The sequence below is a fragment of the Mytilus edulis genome, chromosome 1, assembly GCF_963676685.1.
Source record: "Mytilus edulis chromosome 1, xbMytEdul2.2, whole genome shotgun sequence".
Classification (NCBI taxonomy): domain Eukaryota; kingdom Metazoa; phylum Mollusca; class Bivalvia; order Mytilida; family Mytilidae; genus Mytilus; species Mytilus edulis.
The window spans coordinates 60,205,225-60,220,826 of record NC_092344.1 but is presented as its reverse complement, the minus strand read 5'-3'; the positions used below and the strand labels follow the sequence as shown (position 1 = coordinate 60,220,826).

General features: G+C 32.1%; 1 protein-coding gene across 2 annotated transcripts; it reads right to left on the bottom strand.

Moving 5' to 3' along the window:
• Positions 1-3,470: 3,470 nt before the first annotated feature.
• LOC139514907 (dynein axonemal heavy chain 6-like) lies at positions 3,471-9,884 on the bottom strand. Of its 2 annotated transcripts, XM_071304504.1 has the most exons (4): positions 9,659-9,884; positions 6,820-6,916; positions 5,178-5,363; positions 3,471-3,816 (listed from the first exon to the last, which is right to left on the bottom strand). In XM_071304504.1, exons 2-4 carry the CDS (start codon positions 6,877-6,879, stop codon positions 3,658-3,660), a joined length of 405 nt encoding a protein of 134 aa, XP_071160605.1. In that variant the 5' UTR covers positions 6,880-6,916; positions 9,659-9,884; the 3' UTR covers positions 3,471-3,657. The 2 variants fall into 2 exon arrangements, with proteins under 2 accessions (XP_071160605.1, XP_071160600.1); XM_071304499.1 differs by lacking the exon at positions 6,820-6,916 and having other exon boundaries at positions 9,659-9,878.
• Between the last annotated feature and the right edge of the window lie 5,718 nt (positions 9,885-15,602).

Below are 15,602 nucleotides of genomic sequence, written 5' to 3'. Positions count from 1 at the left end.
AAATAAATGGGGCTGTCCTTTTTGCTTAAACAATGGTATCATCATGAGTAACATTTGTTTTGCACCTAACGGTGCAATGTTAATTGAAATGTGGGAAAAATTGACTTCTTTTTACTTAATCATTATTCAATACATGCAATGTAATCGAGTGGACCAAAAGACAAAGCAATTTACATGCTAACATTAAATTTTAGCACGAATTTAACAAAGTTGTGTGACTATTTATTTTTGTGGTCGTATGCAATTTATTTATATTTTTTTTATTGTGTATATGATAACGTATCTACTAGTATTACGTCAAAACTTTTATTTTGCATAAATTATTTTCCATAAAAGAGTCATCCTTTCTTCCAAATACAAACAATATATGTCATCGAATTCCGTACATATTTTTTTCAATTAGATAAATGTGATAGGATGGTCATATGACCATCCAAGTTATGACAGTCCTGAGATAGCTTTGTATTACATCCTAAGACATGTCTCAGACACGTCCTAAGGCAATCATAAATAATGCCCTAAGACATATCTTAGGACATATCCTAGGATACTTTCATTGACACTGCACCTGTATTTCTGTTACAATGGTAACTACTGTTAATTTCAATGAAAATTCAGCGAATACTAGCACGACTACAATAACTAGAAAAGAACAAAATGAAACCAATACAAACTACATGTATAGATGAAGGCCCTCATGGCATTGTCAAAGTAATCACATAATCACAACTTTATTGCCAATATAATCATATAATCAATTCAATTCAATTCAACTTTTTATTACTTTAAGCACATTATGCTTATCAGTGCAATAAATACAAACACATTTTTATAACACAACATGACATAATACATCAGAGAAGCAAATAAATATCAAGTATTGACCAATTATTATAACAGTTCGGTCCTATGATTAAGTTCATTAAACAAGAATTTACACAAATTACGCAAATCTTTTACATGTTCAGTGCTGAGAAGTTGGACTAATTTGGACGAGGATGGACGTCTATAATAATAAGGTTTAATAAACTGTCTCCTTAAGTCTCTATAGCATTCACAGTGTAAAACAAAATGGAATTCGTCTTCAGTGATATTCAAAATACAAAGAGTACACTTTATATCTAACCTATTTACTCCTTGATAATCATTAAATATTTTTTTGTTAACAAAATAATTATATAATCAAAAATACAGTCATAGATAATCAAATATTCAAATAATCATGAATTATTTAGTCTGTTAATCAAATAATCACTACAAAAACGGCTAAGTAATCACGTGATAAAAAAAAACCTCGAGGAGGCTCATAGATGACTGTCGTGCACTATTAGTTACATAGTGTGCTAGTGACCTAATACGGTATATATGGGGTCAGTAAATTCCATATGGGGTGAGAGCGAAGCTCGAATCCCCATATGGAATTTACTGACCCCATATATACCGTATTACGTCACTAGCACACTATGTAACGAATTTATCTTACCGACTATCTTAACGTGTGAAATTAAGACTAGTGATTCTCAAAATGAGCAAGTCTTCAATACTGTTAGCGCTAAGAAAATACTTCCATTGATCCTACAAAAACAGATGCCAACAATAACGACTTGTATGGTTTAAATGTGTTTTATGAATTTGTTTCAATCTTAATCATCAATTTCTTCGTCTGTTGGAACTTTTAAGAATTTTTTTCAGTACCGTTTTGTTTTTACAAAGGGACATAACACCATTACTAACCGTGTATGAAATAAGCCCCGCCCCCTTCTTACCTAATAAGGAATATAAAGGGACGTAACTCCACTACTAACCGTGTATGAGATAAGCCCCGCCTCCCTACTAACCTAATATCAAATATACACGGTTTGCACGCGGACGCTTTTAACCAATCATATTCCTGGAAATGTATAGGAGGTAAGATAAAAGATATTCCACGTATAAAATTTGGTGACATAAAATCTTTTAAAAAAAAAAATTCACTATCAAGATAACGTAGACATACAATTATTTGCCAAAACTGTTGTTATGAATCGAGAAAAAAAACAACCAACATCTGTTCAACTATTTGTCCTTATTTCATATCCTTTAAGTTAGTTGGAATCCAATGCTCTTAACAAATTATTGGTCCCTTTCATACATGATATTGCCGCTTATGAAGTCTCTCAATAACTGTTCATAATTATAGTTTGAAGTTAAGTATAATACGCGGTAAGCTTTTCCCAAAGCATCAGCTCATAGATCAAAATGATGGCATCACAGGGTTCCAGTAACATTATACGAGACTTCATGTTTCTGACAAGAAGTTTTTTAAATGCAGTGAACTAAATATACAAGTATGGAGACTATTATGACTTACGATTACAGGTGACAAAAACAAGGGGTCATCTCAAAATACAAAAGCAAACCAACAATACAGATACAAAATAGCAATTGTGCCTTCTATAAAAGAAAAAGATGCAAGCAACACGTTTAAATTTCATGTATCCGAAGCGCTTTTCTGGATTTTCTATCAAGACCGCACAAAGCCGAATATTTGAAGACAAGGATTTATAAGTACCGAAGTTATAGATATATATATTATCAACAGGAGCAATAGACTTTACCCGCGAAACAGGGTACTTTTATGCAATGGTTAGTATACGAAAACCAGTGAAAATATTGTTTAGAGGATCTACAAACTGTTTCATTTGAAATAGTAATGTTGGTGTCGTTGTTTGTTAAGCACGATTACAACTTTGAATCCACAACTGTTGTCTTAAATAGACTGTGATTTGTTTTAACAATTTCTTTTCGCCTACTATACTTTTGCATTTTTTTTTTATCCCTAACAATCAGTTGAATAGATTTGCGTAATTAAGTAAAACAATCTTGACTTTGACCTATAATGGTTTACTTTTATAAATTGTGACTTGGATGGAGAGTTGTTTCATTGGCACTCATACAACATCTTCTTATAACTATTGAATATGACAATAAAGTAATAAACGATGATTTTGTAACGAACAATTTGTATGTCAAATAATTGCTTTGTTTTCACACTCATGGACATTCATATTGTATGTCCTTAAATTTGGCCCGGGAGTGACCAGCAAGAACATCAGTATTCACAAGTTTTTAGAAAAGCAACTATTTCTTTTGTTTATTTAAAGGGGAATTCCGCCCCAAAAAATAAAAACTTGTAGAAGAGGGACGAAAGATACAAGAGGGACAGTCAAACTTATAGATTGAAAATAAAGTGACAACGCCATGGCTAAAAATAAAAAAAGACAAGCAGACAAATAGTACAGAAGACACAACATAGAAAAATAAAGACTAAGCAACACGAACCCCACCAAAAACTTGGGGTGATCTCAAGTGCTCCGGAAGGGTAAGCAGATCCTGATCCACATGTGGCACCCGTCGTGTTGCTTATGTTATTACAAATGAGGTAAATAGCATGTTCATTATGACATTGTATATAAAAAAGAACAAATTCATAAAAATTAAAGATTTTATTTTTCTACAAGGTATCACAATTGATTTTAAATTGAGACTATCAATTCTCTACATGTAGCCATTTTGATGGCATCATTAATACAACCACGTGATATTTATACAATGTATACACATAGAAATATATCAGTTTTTGTGATCATTTTGTTCATGCAATATGGTCTATATGGGTTATTTTCCATCGGCAGATTTCTTAAGATTATCATATTTTTCCATAGCAATAACCCATGAACATAACTTCCATACCGCCCCTGACACATTCTTTGCTTTTTCTACACTAAACTCCGGATCACTTGTATATTCATTGCGTATCTTTGTTATTACTTCCGGCTGAAATGAAGATATAAAGATTAATGTAGATTATGACACTGATTTGTTTTGATCTATTATAATCAAACAAAAGAGTTAAAAAGTTTTCTCTTTGCATGTGAGGCTATCGATCAATTCGTTTAATTCTATTAATGGCAGATTAATTTTGAGGTGTTTCTGCGTAAACATGCTTCTTTAGACTCTGCAAGATGCAGAGCTTGCTATACATTATAGACACCCCAATAGACACCTTTTAATAAAGACATAGACAATAATAGTGCATTGACTTGACATATCAACGATATAAGGATGAGGCTTAGAAACGGGGAAATGCGAGGCTGTGCCGAACATTTTCCCCGTTTCGGGCCGAATCCTTATATCGTTGATATGTCAAGTCAATGCACTATTATTGTCTTTATACTGCAATCTTAAAAAAAAATTTCAATTGTTGTTTATTGTGTTAATGTTATTTATTTGATTTAATTATTGGGGAAAATCCCCCTTTAAAAAGGCCTCATATCACACAGACGGAGAAATATAAAACACGATGAAATGTACATCATTACCGCAATCAATGATGGATGAATTCGTTGCAGACTAAAATATCAACAATAAACATAAAACATAATGATTTATAGGTTGCAAACAAAAAATATTAATAAGTGAAATATGTTTTCCCAAAAATTGCAAAAGAAACAAGTTTGAGTCGTTAAACGCATCGTTGTTTACATTGGAAACAAGAACAGGTTGAAGAGGTCGTATAAATAATTAAATATAATTTCGACAATTTCTATTTAAATATTCATGAGGAAAAATAATATCAGGTCAGTGACTGTATATGGCATAGAAATATACGGTCAACGCATTTTGACTGCTCAAATAGAACGAGTGCAGTATAATATATTTTTGACCCCATGTGCTATTTTTTTTTTAAATTATAACTAGACTGCTGTCGCATAACGTTTATTCATTATTTGTGGCCTTCGACTGTTATTCCTGTCCTGTTATATATTAAATGTACCTGTATTACCTGTAAAATGGCGCAAATGAAAGATTGGTTTTAAAAAAAATGGCGCAAATGCAATGCGCCCTTCCGCTCGTTGATATGGTTGCTGTCTCTTCTCCATTTCCGATTTCATTTAAGGTTTAAATTATTTAATTAGCAAAACAGTGAAACTTATATTTTTTCGTCTCAGTGATCACACTGGTTCAAACTATATTTTTGTTTGTATAAACTCATGCATTAAATTCAACTCTTCATCCATGCAAGTCAACATTTATAAAAGTAAACCATTAAAGGTCAAAGTAAAGTTATAGATACATATAGTAAAGAAGCCATTACCATTTTTTTATAAATCCAGAGGGTCTCATTTTATACTTACAGATATGTTATCCTTGTCATAATTCTGAATCTGCTGCATGAAGTTATTTACATCACCAAGTAATTTCTTCGACTGTTCCCATGACGGAGTCCTACCAAGCAAAATACATACTGCCTCCATGACCATTTTAACTAGTTGCGGTGGATTTGTAAATGATTTAAGCTCTGTAAGAGAACCTTTGTTTATCTGAAAAGTATAGAAAATAAATAGAATTTCTAACTTAATATCATTTTCAATTTTCCGCAAGACACTTACTATTCAAATGCGTATCATTTTCGCATCAAGAAATGCGTACCCTGTGGATATATTGGTCTCAATGCTTTATGGGATTAGAAATATATTCATTACAGTTTCATAGGGTTTCACATGTAAAGAACGTTTAAGTATCCAATATTAATCAAAACAGTAAGTTTATTCCTGATTAGTTTTGCGAATTATCTTATTTAGGCGTTCAGAACTTTCAGTGACCCCACAGTTTTTCTATAATAAGAACGTCGTGAGCAGTAGGCCGGTTAAGCCCCAGCCATACTGTCATGTTTCAAGCGCTACGTTTTACTAAGTTTTGAAAGCGTAGCGAATCGGGAATATATGTAACGAAGCGTATCGAAACGTAATGATTCTTTGTTCAAAACTGGACTTTCCCCGTATGTTTTGAAAATTCAACAACAAACGTAGCGAAAATTGAAACAAAGTAGAAACCTAGTAAATACGTATCACAGCTTAGAAGAAATCAACAAAACATGCTTACTACGTATAGAAACGTATCAATGCGTGGTGAAAACTTGGGTCTACACGTACTAATACGTAGCAAAACGTGATAAGAACGTAGCACAAACCTAGTAAAACTAGTTTAAAATTACAGGACATTTTTTTTCAAAGCGTAGTTGAAATGTAGAGTTTTAAAACATAGTAAAACTTGACAGTGTGACTGGTGCGTTACAGACACACGTTCATCTAATCTGTCACAGTCAATGGATGAATTTAAATGTGTCAATAAATGGCCGTGGCTACACTGTTATGAATATAATTCCATATAATTCCATTTCCTAACGTCACTTGGTAGAACTTACATACTTAAAGTTAAGAAGTATGTGTTTTGTTAAAAATATTGTGTTTTTTTCATACATCATATCAAAATTTTATCTGATAGATTTCTTTCTTTTCACCAAAAAATGTTTTTCTATCTATGAAAACTTGGTATAAGAAAATTGTATCTGAGGAAATGTTTAGTGATGGTCCACCTTAATCACGATCAACTTACTTAATTATTTCAAACCCCAATCAAAATTAAGATTAAATATAAAACAGAAGATGTGGTATGATTGCCAATGAGACACCTCTCCACAAGAGACCAAATGACACAGAAATTAACAACTGTAGGTCACCGTACGACCTTCCACAATGAGCAAAGCTCTTACCACATAGTCAGATATAAAAGGCCCCGAAATGACAAATGTAAAACAATTCAAACGAGAAAACTACCGTTTAATTTCTCTCGTAAAATTCAAATACGTTGTCAGTGTAAATGAAGATGAGTTATTGATCGTTTCTATACGAAAGAATCAAAACAAGGAATAATCTTTAATAAAGCTAATTTTATAGAATTTTAATATGTCTTTATACATGTTATACACAATCTTACCTTTTTAAGATCTTTAAGAACGACTTCGATATCTGTAGAATCATTTTCCTGTGTAGCCATTTTCTACTTAGTAATAGTTATTGTTTACATTTAGTAACTGAAAAAAAGGCATTTACTGAGCGCTTGTTTCATTTTTAATAGTTCATATATATAGCATTCCGTGACCAATTAATTACATTATTTTGGAATGTTCAACGGAAATTCCCCGATTTATTTATCTCAGATTAAGAATAGTTTTTAATTGAGCTAATGAAGGTGTATGTGTGTATTTGAAAACTATGATTTAAAAAGAATAAACCCAATAGTTTAATATGTTATACTGAACTTTAGATTTAAATCTTTTGTTATTGTTATGACGACATAAAAGACATTCATGATGGGAACATATAATAATTTTCCAATAGTTTGTCTGGTTACTGAAAGTCAAAATATAGAACAAAATAATCAGATTCAAGACAGAATTTTTTAGTCAAATACGATATTTTAGATTTTGACTTAAGACAACATAAATCATGGGACTTATTTTTTGATCCCTGAAATAAAAAAAAAAGATAATATCATTTTCTGTTTCAGAATAGAGTGCTGAGTTTTATCGAAAAATCGATACAGTGAAAAAGGATAAAAAAGAAAGAAAACAAATCGGCAAAAAGGTGACCTTACTGTAAAAATATTGTTTTGTATTTAACGAATTGGGGTATTTACTATATACGTTCAAAAATTGTGCTGATGTTTTTTAAGTACATAAATTGTAGCGGATACAATAAAAAATTAGGTAATATTACCAATGAAACAACTGTTCCACCGTTGCTGAAATGACCTGTATGTAAACAACAACACATGGTTACATAAAAAAGAAGTTTTATACTTAATATACCTGTCCAAATTCAGGAGCCTGTTTGTTTTTGTTGTATTTTTTGCTTATCATCGTGTCTGGTTTTCGTTGTTTAGCCATTAATTTGATGAAGATATATGCATAATGGTGAAAATATACCACCCATGTGCGCTCTTACGTGTATAACTTGTTTGTATTACTGTCCATTAAACCCAAATTCATTGTTTCTTAGAAATAATTTAACAAATGCAGTTAAACCTTTTTTGTTGAGAATCTTTTAAAAAAAGATATCTTGTGTATCAATTAATTCTACTGCATTGATAACCGTTTCTTTTAAATTAACAATGATTATATTTGTGGACATATTCGTTACGTCATCATTATTATATCATAGGCAATAAGAATGCATTCCCTTTTTATCTTGTGTGACTCTATTTTATTATTGAAATCTGTTGTATCTAGAATTCAAAAGTTATGCGTCTTCGATAATGGTTTTATATTAGGTCAATTAATTTCTCAATCACAATCCATCTCGTGGGAGAGTTACACCTATTGATGATCGGTCGTATTAAGGGACATTAATTAATGTACATTGTATCATATTGTTGACTAGTTCGCAATTAAAAATATACGTATAGATAGCTATTTCGTTTTTTTTTCATATAGATTTTCAACTATTTATTTTATTATCATATAGCAAATAAGTGAGTTATCGATCAGTGTAACGTTTTTTATTGTCATTTTTAAAATATATTGAATACCCGTATGGAGGTGCTTTTAAATACAGGAAGCTAATACAGATAAGGAGAACAAATGTTCCGAATGAACAGAAAGAAAGTTTCCGAATATTCCTCCATAGACCATCAATCGGAACAACTTGGCCTTTCTGGTTGCACGAAGTTATTGTATTGCATAGCGAGAATTGACGAGTAGTTACGATTGCATAGACCATATTTTTAACTAATAAATATGCGTGAACTCTCAGCGGTTAACGCAAAAATAAACAGAATTTGTAACTTTATATCATTTTCAATTTCCCAAAAGACACTGACTATTGAAATGCGTATCGTTTTCGCACCAAGAAATGCGTATCCTGTAAATACATTGGTCTCAATGCCTTATGGGATTAGAAACATATTCATAACAGTTTCATGGGGTTTCTCAAGTAGAGAACGTTGAAGTATTTAATATAAATCAGAACATTAAGTTTATTCCTGATTAGTTTTGCGAACTTTTTCTTTTAGGCGTTCAGAACCTTTGGCGACCCCACAGTTTAAATGTCTATAACAAGTATACGTCGTGAGCAGTAGGACGGTAACAGACACACGTTCACCTAATCTGTCCCAGTCAATGGATGAATTAAGTGTGTCAATCAATGGCCGTGGCTACGCTATGAATATCATTCTATATAATTCCATTTCCTAACGTCACTTGCTAGAACTAACATACTAAACGTTAAGAAGTATGTGTTAAATATTGTGCTTTTTTTCATACATCATATCGAAATTCTATGTGATCAATTTCATTCTTTTAACCAAAAAATGTTTTTCTATCTATGAAAAATTGGCAAATTTATAAGAAAATTGTATCTGAGGAAGTGTTTAGTGATGATCCACCTTAATGAAGATCGACTTACTTAATTATTTCAAACCCCAATCAAAATTAAGAGTATATATAAAAAAGAAGATGTGGTATGATTGTCGATGAGACAACTCTTGGACACAAGAGACCAACTGACACAGAAATTAACAACTGTAGGTCACCGTACAGCCTTCAAGAATTAGCAAAGCCCTTATCGCATAGTCAGCTATAAAAGACCTCGAAATAACAAATGTATAATAATTTAAACGAGAAAACTACCATTTAATTTCTTTTGTAAAATTCAAATAGGTTGTCAGTGTAAATGAAGATGACTTATTGTTCGTTTCCGTACAAAAGACTCAAAACATAGAATAACTTAAAATCTAATTTTAACGAAATTCAATATGCCTTTATACGAAATCTTACCTTTTTGAGATCTTTAAGAACGACTTCGATATCTGTAGAATCATTTTCCTGTGTAGCCATTATATTTCTATTATTGACAGTTATTGTTTACATTAGTAACTGAAACATATATATATCTACTGAGCTCTTGTTTCACTTTTAATAGTTTATATAGCATTTCGTGACCAATTAGTTACATTATTTTTGATTTTAAACGGAAATTCCCCGATTTATTTTTCTCAGATTAATAATAGTTTTTAATTGAGCTAATGTAGGTGTATGTGTGTATTTTAAATTTATATTTGAAAAGAATTAACCCAATCGGTATACTGAACTTTAGATTTAAATCTTTTGTTATTGTTACTGAAAGTCAAAATATAGAACAAAATAATAACATTCACGACAGAATATAAAGTCAAATACGATGTTTCGGATTTTGACTCTAGCTAACACCACATAAATCGTGGGACTTATTATTTGATCCTTGAAACAAAAATTTATTTGTTTTCCCTTCAGAATAGAGTTCTGAATTTTATTAATAATTAAATAGAGCGAGACAATGAATAAGGATAAACAAGGGGGATGAGCGAATTGACCTAACGGCGTCTCTTTTATTTGCTTGTAAAATCTTTATATATTTTGTTTTGGGAATTCGGACCCTATATAGAAAAAAAAAACATTTATGTTTTCTGTACATGAAGCAAAAGTATCGATCGGAGTTTGTATACATTTCAAGTTTATTTCGAAACAAAATGTAATCTTGCTGTAGAAATATTGTTTTTTTATTTAACGAATCGGTTCGTTTACTACTTACATGTACGTTCAAAATTTGTGCTGATGTTTTGTAAGTAGATACATCTTAACGGAAATTCTCTAACGAGTTCCATTATAACAATAATCAAAAAATGAGGCAAGATTGCCGATGAAAATCTATTCTACCGGTGCTGACTCGACGTGCATATAAACAAAAACACAAACGGTATAATCTATAACATATGCAATTGACGAAAAATAAAATACCTCATATACATGTGTTATTAGCCTTTATCTTTATTAGAGTATCTAATACTATTTATTATGATTTTAACCTATTTTACATGATTTCCAAAACCACACATACAAAGTGCGAATCCAGTTAGTTAATTTTCACCGTTGTATGCGATAATTATAATTAAAAAAGAAGATGTGGTGTGATTGCCAATGAGACAACTGTCCACAAGAGACCAAAATGACACAGACATTAACAACTATAGGTCACCGTACGGCCTCCAACAATGAATAAATCCCATACCGCATAGTCAGCTATAAAAGTCCCCGATATGACAATGTAAAACAATTCAAACGAAAAAACTTACGGCCTTATCTATATAAAAAAAATAAAGGATGATGGTGGAAAATTGCGATTGTTCGGATTTTGAAAATACAAAATATTTGATCTGAAAGTATTTTTTTACATAATTTCATTAGCATGTAAATTTTTAATGTATGATAATAGGATTAAAGTCCAAAAAAGTGTCATTAAAGCAGCAGAATCCATACTATTGATCACTGAATGCGATTTATTTTAACTATAGATGCGATGAACTATCACTGTAAGTGCGATCATTTCTGATGATGTGGATTTTTTGGAGGTGCAATGAATTTCATTGTCGTTTTATATGATAATTCGACATGCAACAACTGAAAAAAGTCTTTTAATGACAATTTGAAAGGAGAGGTTGTCGTAGATGCCTACTTGAATATACACGGGTATAACCAATGTAACTTTAAGGTTGAATCCGAATTTGCATTGTGTAACGTTCGTCGAATTTGTTTTCTGTACGTTCGTTGCGAGAATTCGTTATAATTCTGCATAGTTCGTTAGTAAAACAACAAGAACATATTTTTTGCTGTGTCTATTGAATTAGAAAACACCCGCGACATCGCGGTTATGTGACTGAATTTTAGTATCTAATTATATATAAACTTTATTTTCAGCCTGGATTTTTAGTACTTGTATGTCGTCTGATAAAGTCATGCTGTTATAAGACGCACGGTCTTGTCTGCTTTCAAAATCTTTCTGTTTGAACCAACGGATTTGGAGCTTATTACATTTAAGCTCACCGGGGTCTGAAGGGCCCCATGTGAGCTTATACATCACTTGGCGTCCGTCGTCGTCTGTCTTCTGTCGTCGTCGTTTGTCGTCGTAAACTACTTCGAAAATCTTCTCTTCTGAAACTACTGTGCCAAATAAGTTCAAATTTAAATAAATGTTCCTTAGGGTATGTAGTTTATAAATTGTATCCGAAGTTTTGATCCATCTACATACATGGCCACCATGGCTAAAAATAGAACCTAGGGGTCAAATGCAGTTTTTTGCTTATATCTTAAATCTAAAGCTTTTAGAGCAAGTCTGACATGGGTTAAAATGTTTAATTGATAAAAAAATCTATCAGTCCTGAAATTTTAAGACGAACCGAACAACCCATTGGTGGGTTTGTTGGGTTGCTGCCACTAAATTGGTAGTTTTAAGGAAATTTTGCAGTTATTGGTGATCTACAAAAAAAGTTAATAGACCATAATTGTCAAATGACCCCTTTAGGAGTTATTGCCCTTTAAAGACAATTTTACACAATTTGTTCATCAAGTTTGCTAACATTTAAAAAGCTTCTCCTCTGAAACTACTGGGCCAATTACCTTCAAACTTTAACTAAATGTGAGAGCCTCTTGTTTGTTATATTAATTGTTTAGAAAAGAAAAGGGCCTGAAATGGTTTTATTTTTAATCAACACATTGTCCTATATTAGTAATATATATAGTTTAATTCTTTTATTCACCTGTTTTGTCATGCTGGCTAATCATCGCTCGTAAATATAAATCAACATGCGTTCAGGTATTTTAAATCTAATCTTGTATTGTAATATTCTTTACAAAGCACAAAAACGACAGGAATCACCTCAAAAGCTAACCAAACTTTTACACAGACTTTTTCATAATGGATATAGTTACTCTACTGTTTTCAGGTCATTAAGAATAACTTATTTTGGTATTAATATTAATTTACTCATAGTGTCTTTGCATCGGAAATAGACACATTCATTCTTGAACCAGTTGTTGGCATTTTACGGGTTGTGTTCTTCTTGTATAATTTATAATGGTATGAAGCAAACCCTAACGGGAGGAATTGTGCTTGTTTTTTTATATGATGAAGACCAAATCTTTCAATCAGTTTCATTAAGGTCTGGAGCTGTCATGTCAGTAACTGTTATTAGTCCTTGTTGATTTATGTATCACTGTCATTTTTCTTAGTTTCTTTTATTACATATTCTGACATCGGACTCGGACTTCTTTTAAACAGTTTTACTGTGCGTAATGCTGCGTGTTTCTTCATTCTACTTTGGCTAGAGGTATATATAGGGAGAGGGTTGAGATCTCACACAACATTTTTTTTTATTTGTGCCTGTCCGAAGTCTGGAGCATTTTACATTTGTAAGTCTTGTTTGTTTTTTGGTTTTTTTTTTAAATTTCAGTTCATTTAAATGTCATGGAGATTAGTATGAAGTCCTTTATCACTGAACTATTACAAATTTTCATTTAGGGGTCTACTGAGGCCCACCTTTGAGTGTTGAATTTTCTCGCTGCTCTTTGGTCGGGTAGTTGTATCTGATATATTCCCCATTTACATTCTCATTTTTTTCCCATTTAACTTGACGTGTATTAATGTCTCAGGGACATAGCCTCAATAGCTCACCCGGCACTAAAGGGCCAAGTTAGCTTTTCTCATCACTTGGCGTCCGTCGTCCGTCGAGGTCGTCCGTTAACGTTTAGAAAATTCTACTCCTCCGAAACTACGTGACCAAACTTGGCCTAAATCATTCTTAGGGTATCTAGTTTATTAAATGTATCCGATGACCCCGCCCACCGACCAAGTTGGCCGCCATGGCTAAAGATAGAACATGGGTGTAAAATTAAGTTTTTGGCTTATAGCTCTGAAACTAAAGCATTTAGAGCAAATCTGACATGAGGTAAAAATGTTCATCAGAGTAATTTCTATCTGCCCTGATAAATTGGTAATGTTAAGGAAATTTTGCAGTTTGTGGTTATTATCATGAATAATATAATAGATAGAGATAAACTGTATATAGCAAAATTGTTCAGCAAAGTAAAACCTACAAATAAGTCAACATGACCAAAAGAGTTATTGCCCTTTAAAGTCAGCTTTTCACACCTTTTAAAAAATTTTGTAAGTTTTTACAAAAATGTTCTTCTCTGAAACTACTTGGCCAAACTAAACAACACTTGGCATAAATAATCCTTACGGTATCTAGTTTCAAAAATGTATTCGATGGCCCCGCCCATCATCCAAGAAGGCCACCATGGCTTAAAATAAAACATGGGGAAAAATGCAGTTTTGAGCTTGAACTGGAACTTCAGCATTTAAAGCAAATCTGACAGCATAAAAATGTTCATCAGGTCAAAACATATCTTCCCTGAAATTTTAACACCCGTTGATGGATTGCTGTCTCAGAATTGTTATCTTAAGGAACTTTTGCATTTTTTTGGATAATATCTTGAAAAAACTGTAAACAGCAAAATTGTTCAGCAAAGTAAGATCTACAAATAGTTCATAATAACCAACAAAAAAAAAAACAAAACAAACACACAATTGACCACTGTAAGAGTTATTGGCCTTCGTAATCAATTTCGAACAATTCTTCGTAAAATTTGTGTAATCTTTTACAAAATTCTTCTCCCCTGAAACTACTGTGACAAGTTCAACCAAACATGAACATAATCATCATTAAGGTTTCTAGCTAAAATTGTCAGATAACCCTGCCTACCAACCAACAGGGCTGACATTGCTAAAGGTAGAACATAGGGGAAATAAAGCAAGTTTTGTCTATTTTTTTTAACCGTTATAAATAGACACAATCTTAAAGGAAAAAAAATATCTTTAGAATAATGAGCTCTACTAATTGTACATATTTACGCAAAACTGTTAGACAAATTCTTATAGGAGTTATTGCCTATAAAAAAAAATAAAGATATATTTTTTTTACCATTTTTGCTGCTTATCAATAAAACTATGATATTTAGAGAGAAACATTTTCTTTTCTGTTAAGCCTCATTATGACAGATAAAAACCATCCTGAATCACAAAAATGATTAGCTGGGAAAGATCAATTAATAAGTAAAAAAACTAAACAGACTAAAAGATCAGTAATACAAGATCAACAAAAAAAAGCAGGGTCTATTCTCGTCTACTATGCTCGAAAGTGTGCTCTGTTTGATATTCCCATATAACAAGATGGGCGACACAGGCTCTTTAGAGCCTCTAGTTTGTATTAGCTCATCGGGGCCCGAAGGGACCCATGTACACTTATGCCATCACTTGGCGTCCGTCGTCTTCAGTCGTCTTTTGTCGTCAGTCGTCGTAAACTATTTAAAAAATCTTCTCCTCTGAAACTACGGAGCCAAATAGCTTCAAACTTTAACTGAATGTTTCTTAGGGTATCTAGTTTATAAATTGTATCCGAAGTTTTGATCCATCAACATTCCACGTATAAAATTTGGTCACATAAAACCTTTAACCAAAGTTTATTTCACAATCAAGAATACGTAGACATACAATTATTTACAAAAACTACAAGTATATCACCCATGTTATGAATCGAGAAAAAACATCGTTACAACCAATTGTCCTTATTTCATATACTAGTACGCTAATTCTCTAAACAAATCGATCCCTTTGATATATGATATTGCCGCCTATGTAGTCTCTAAATTACTGCTCATAATTTAAGCTTGAATGTAATTATTCTTATATTCTCGTACGCGGTAAATCTCATAAAGCACCAGCTCATATAACAAAATCATGGCATCAAGATATCCAGTAATATTATACGAGACTCCATGTTTCTGACAAGAAGTTTTTTTTATGCAGTGAACTAAATATACTAGTATGGAGACTATTAAGATGCACATA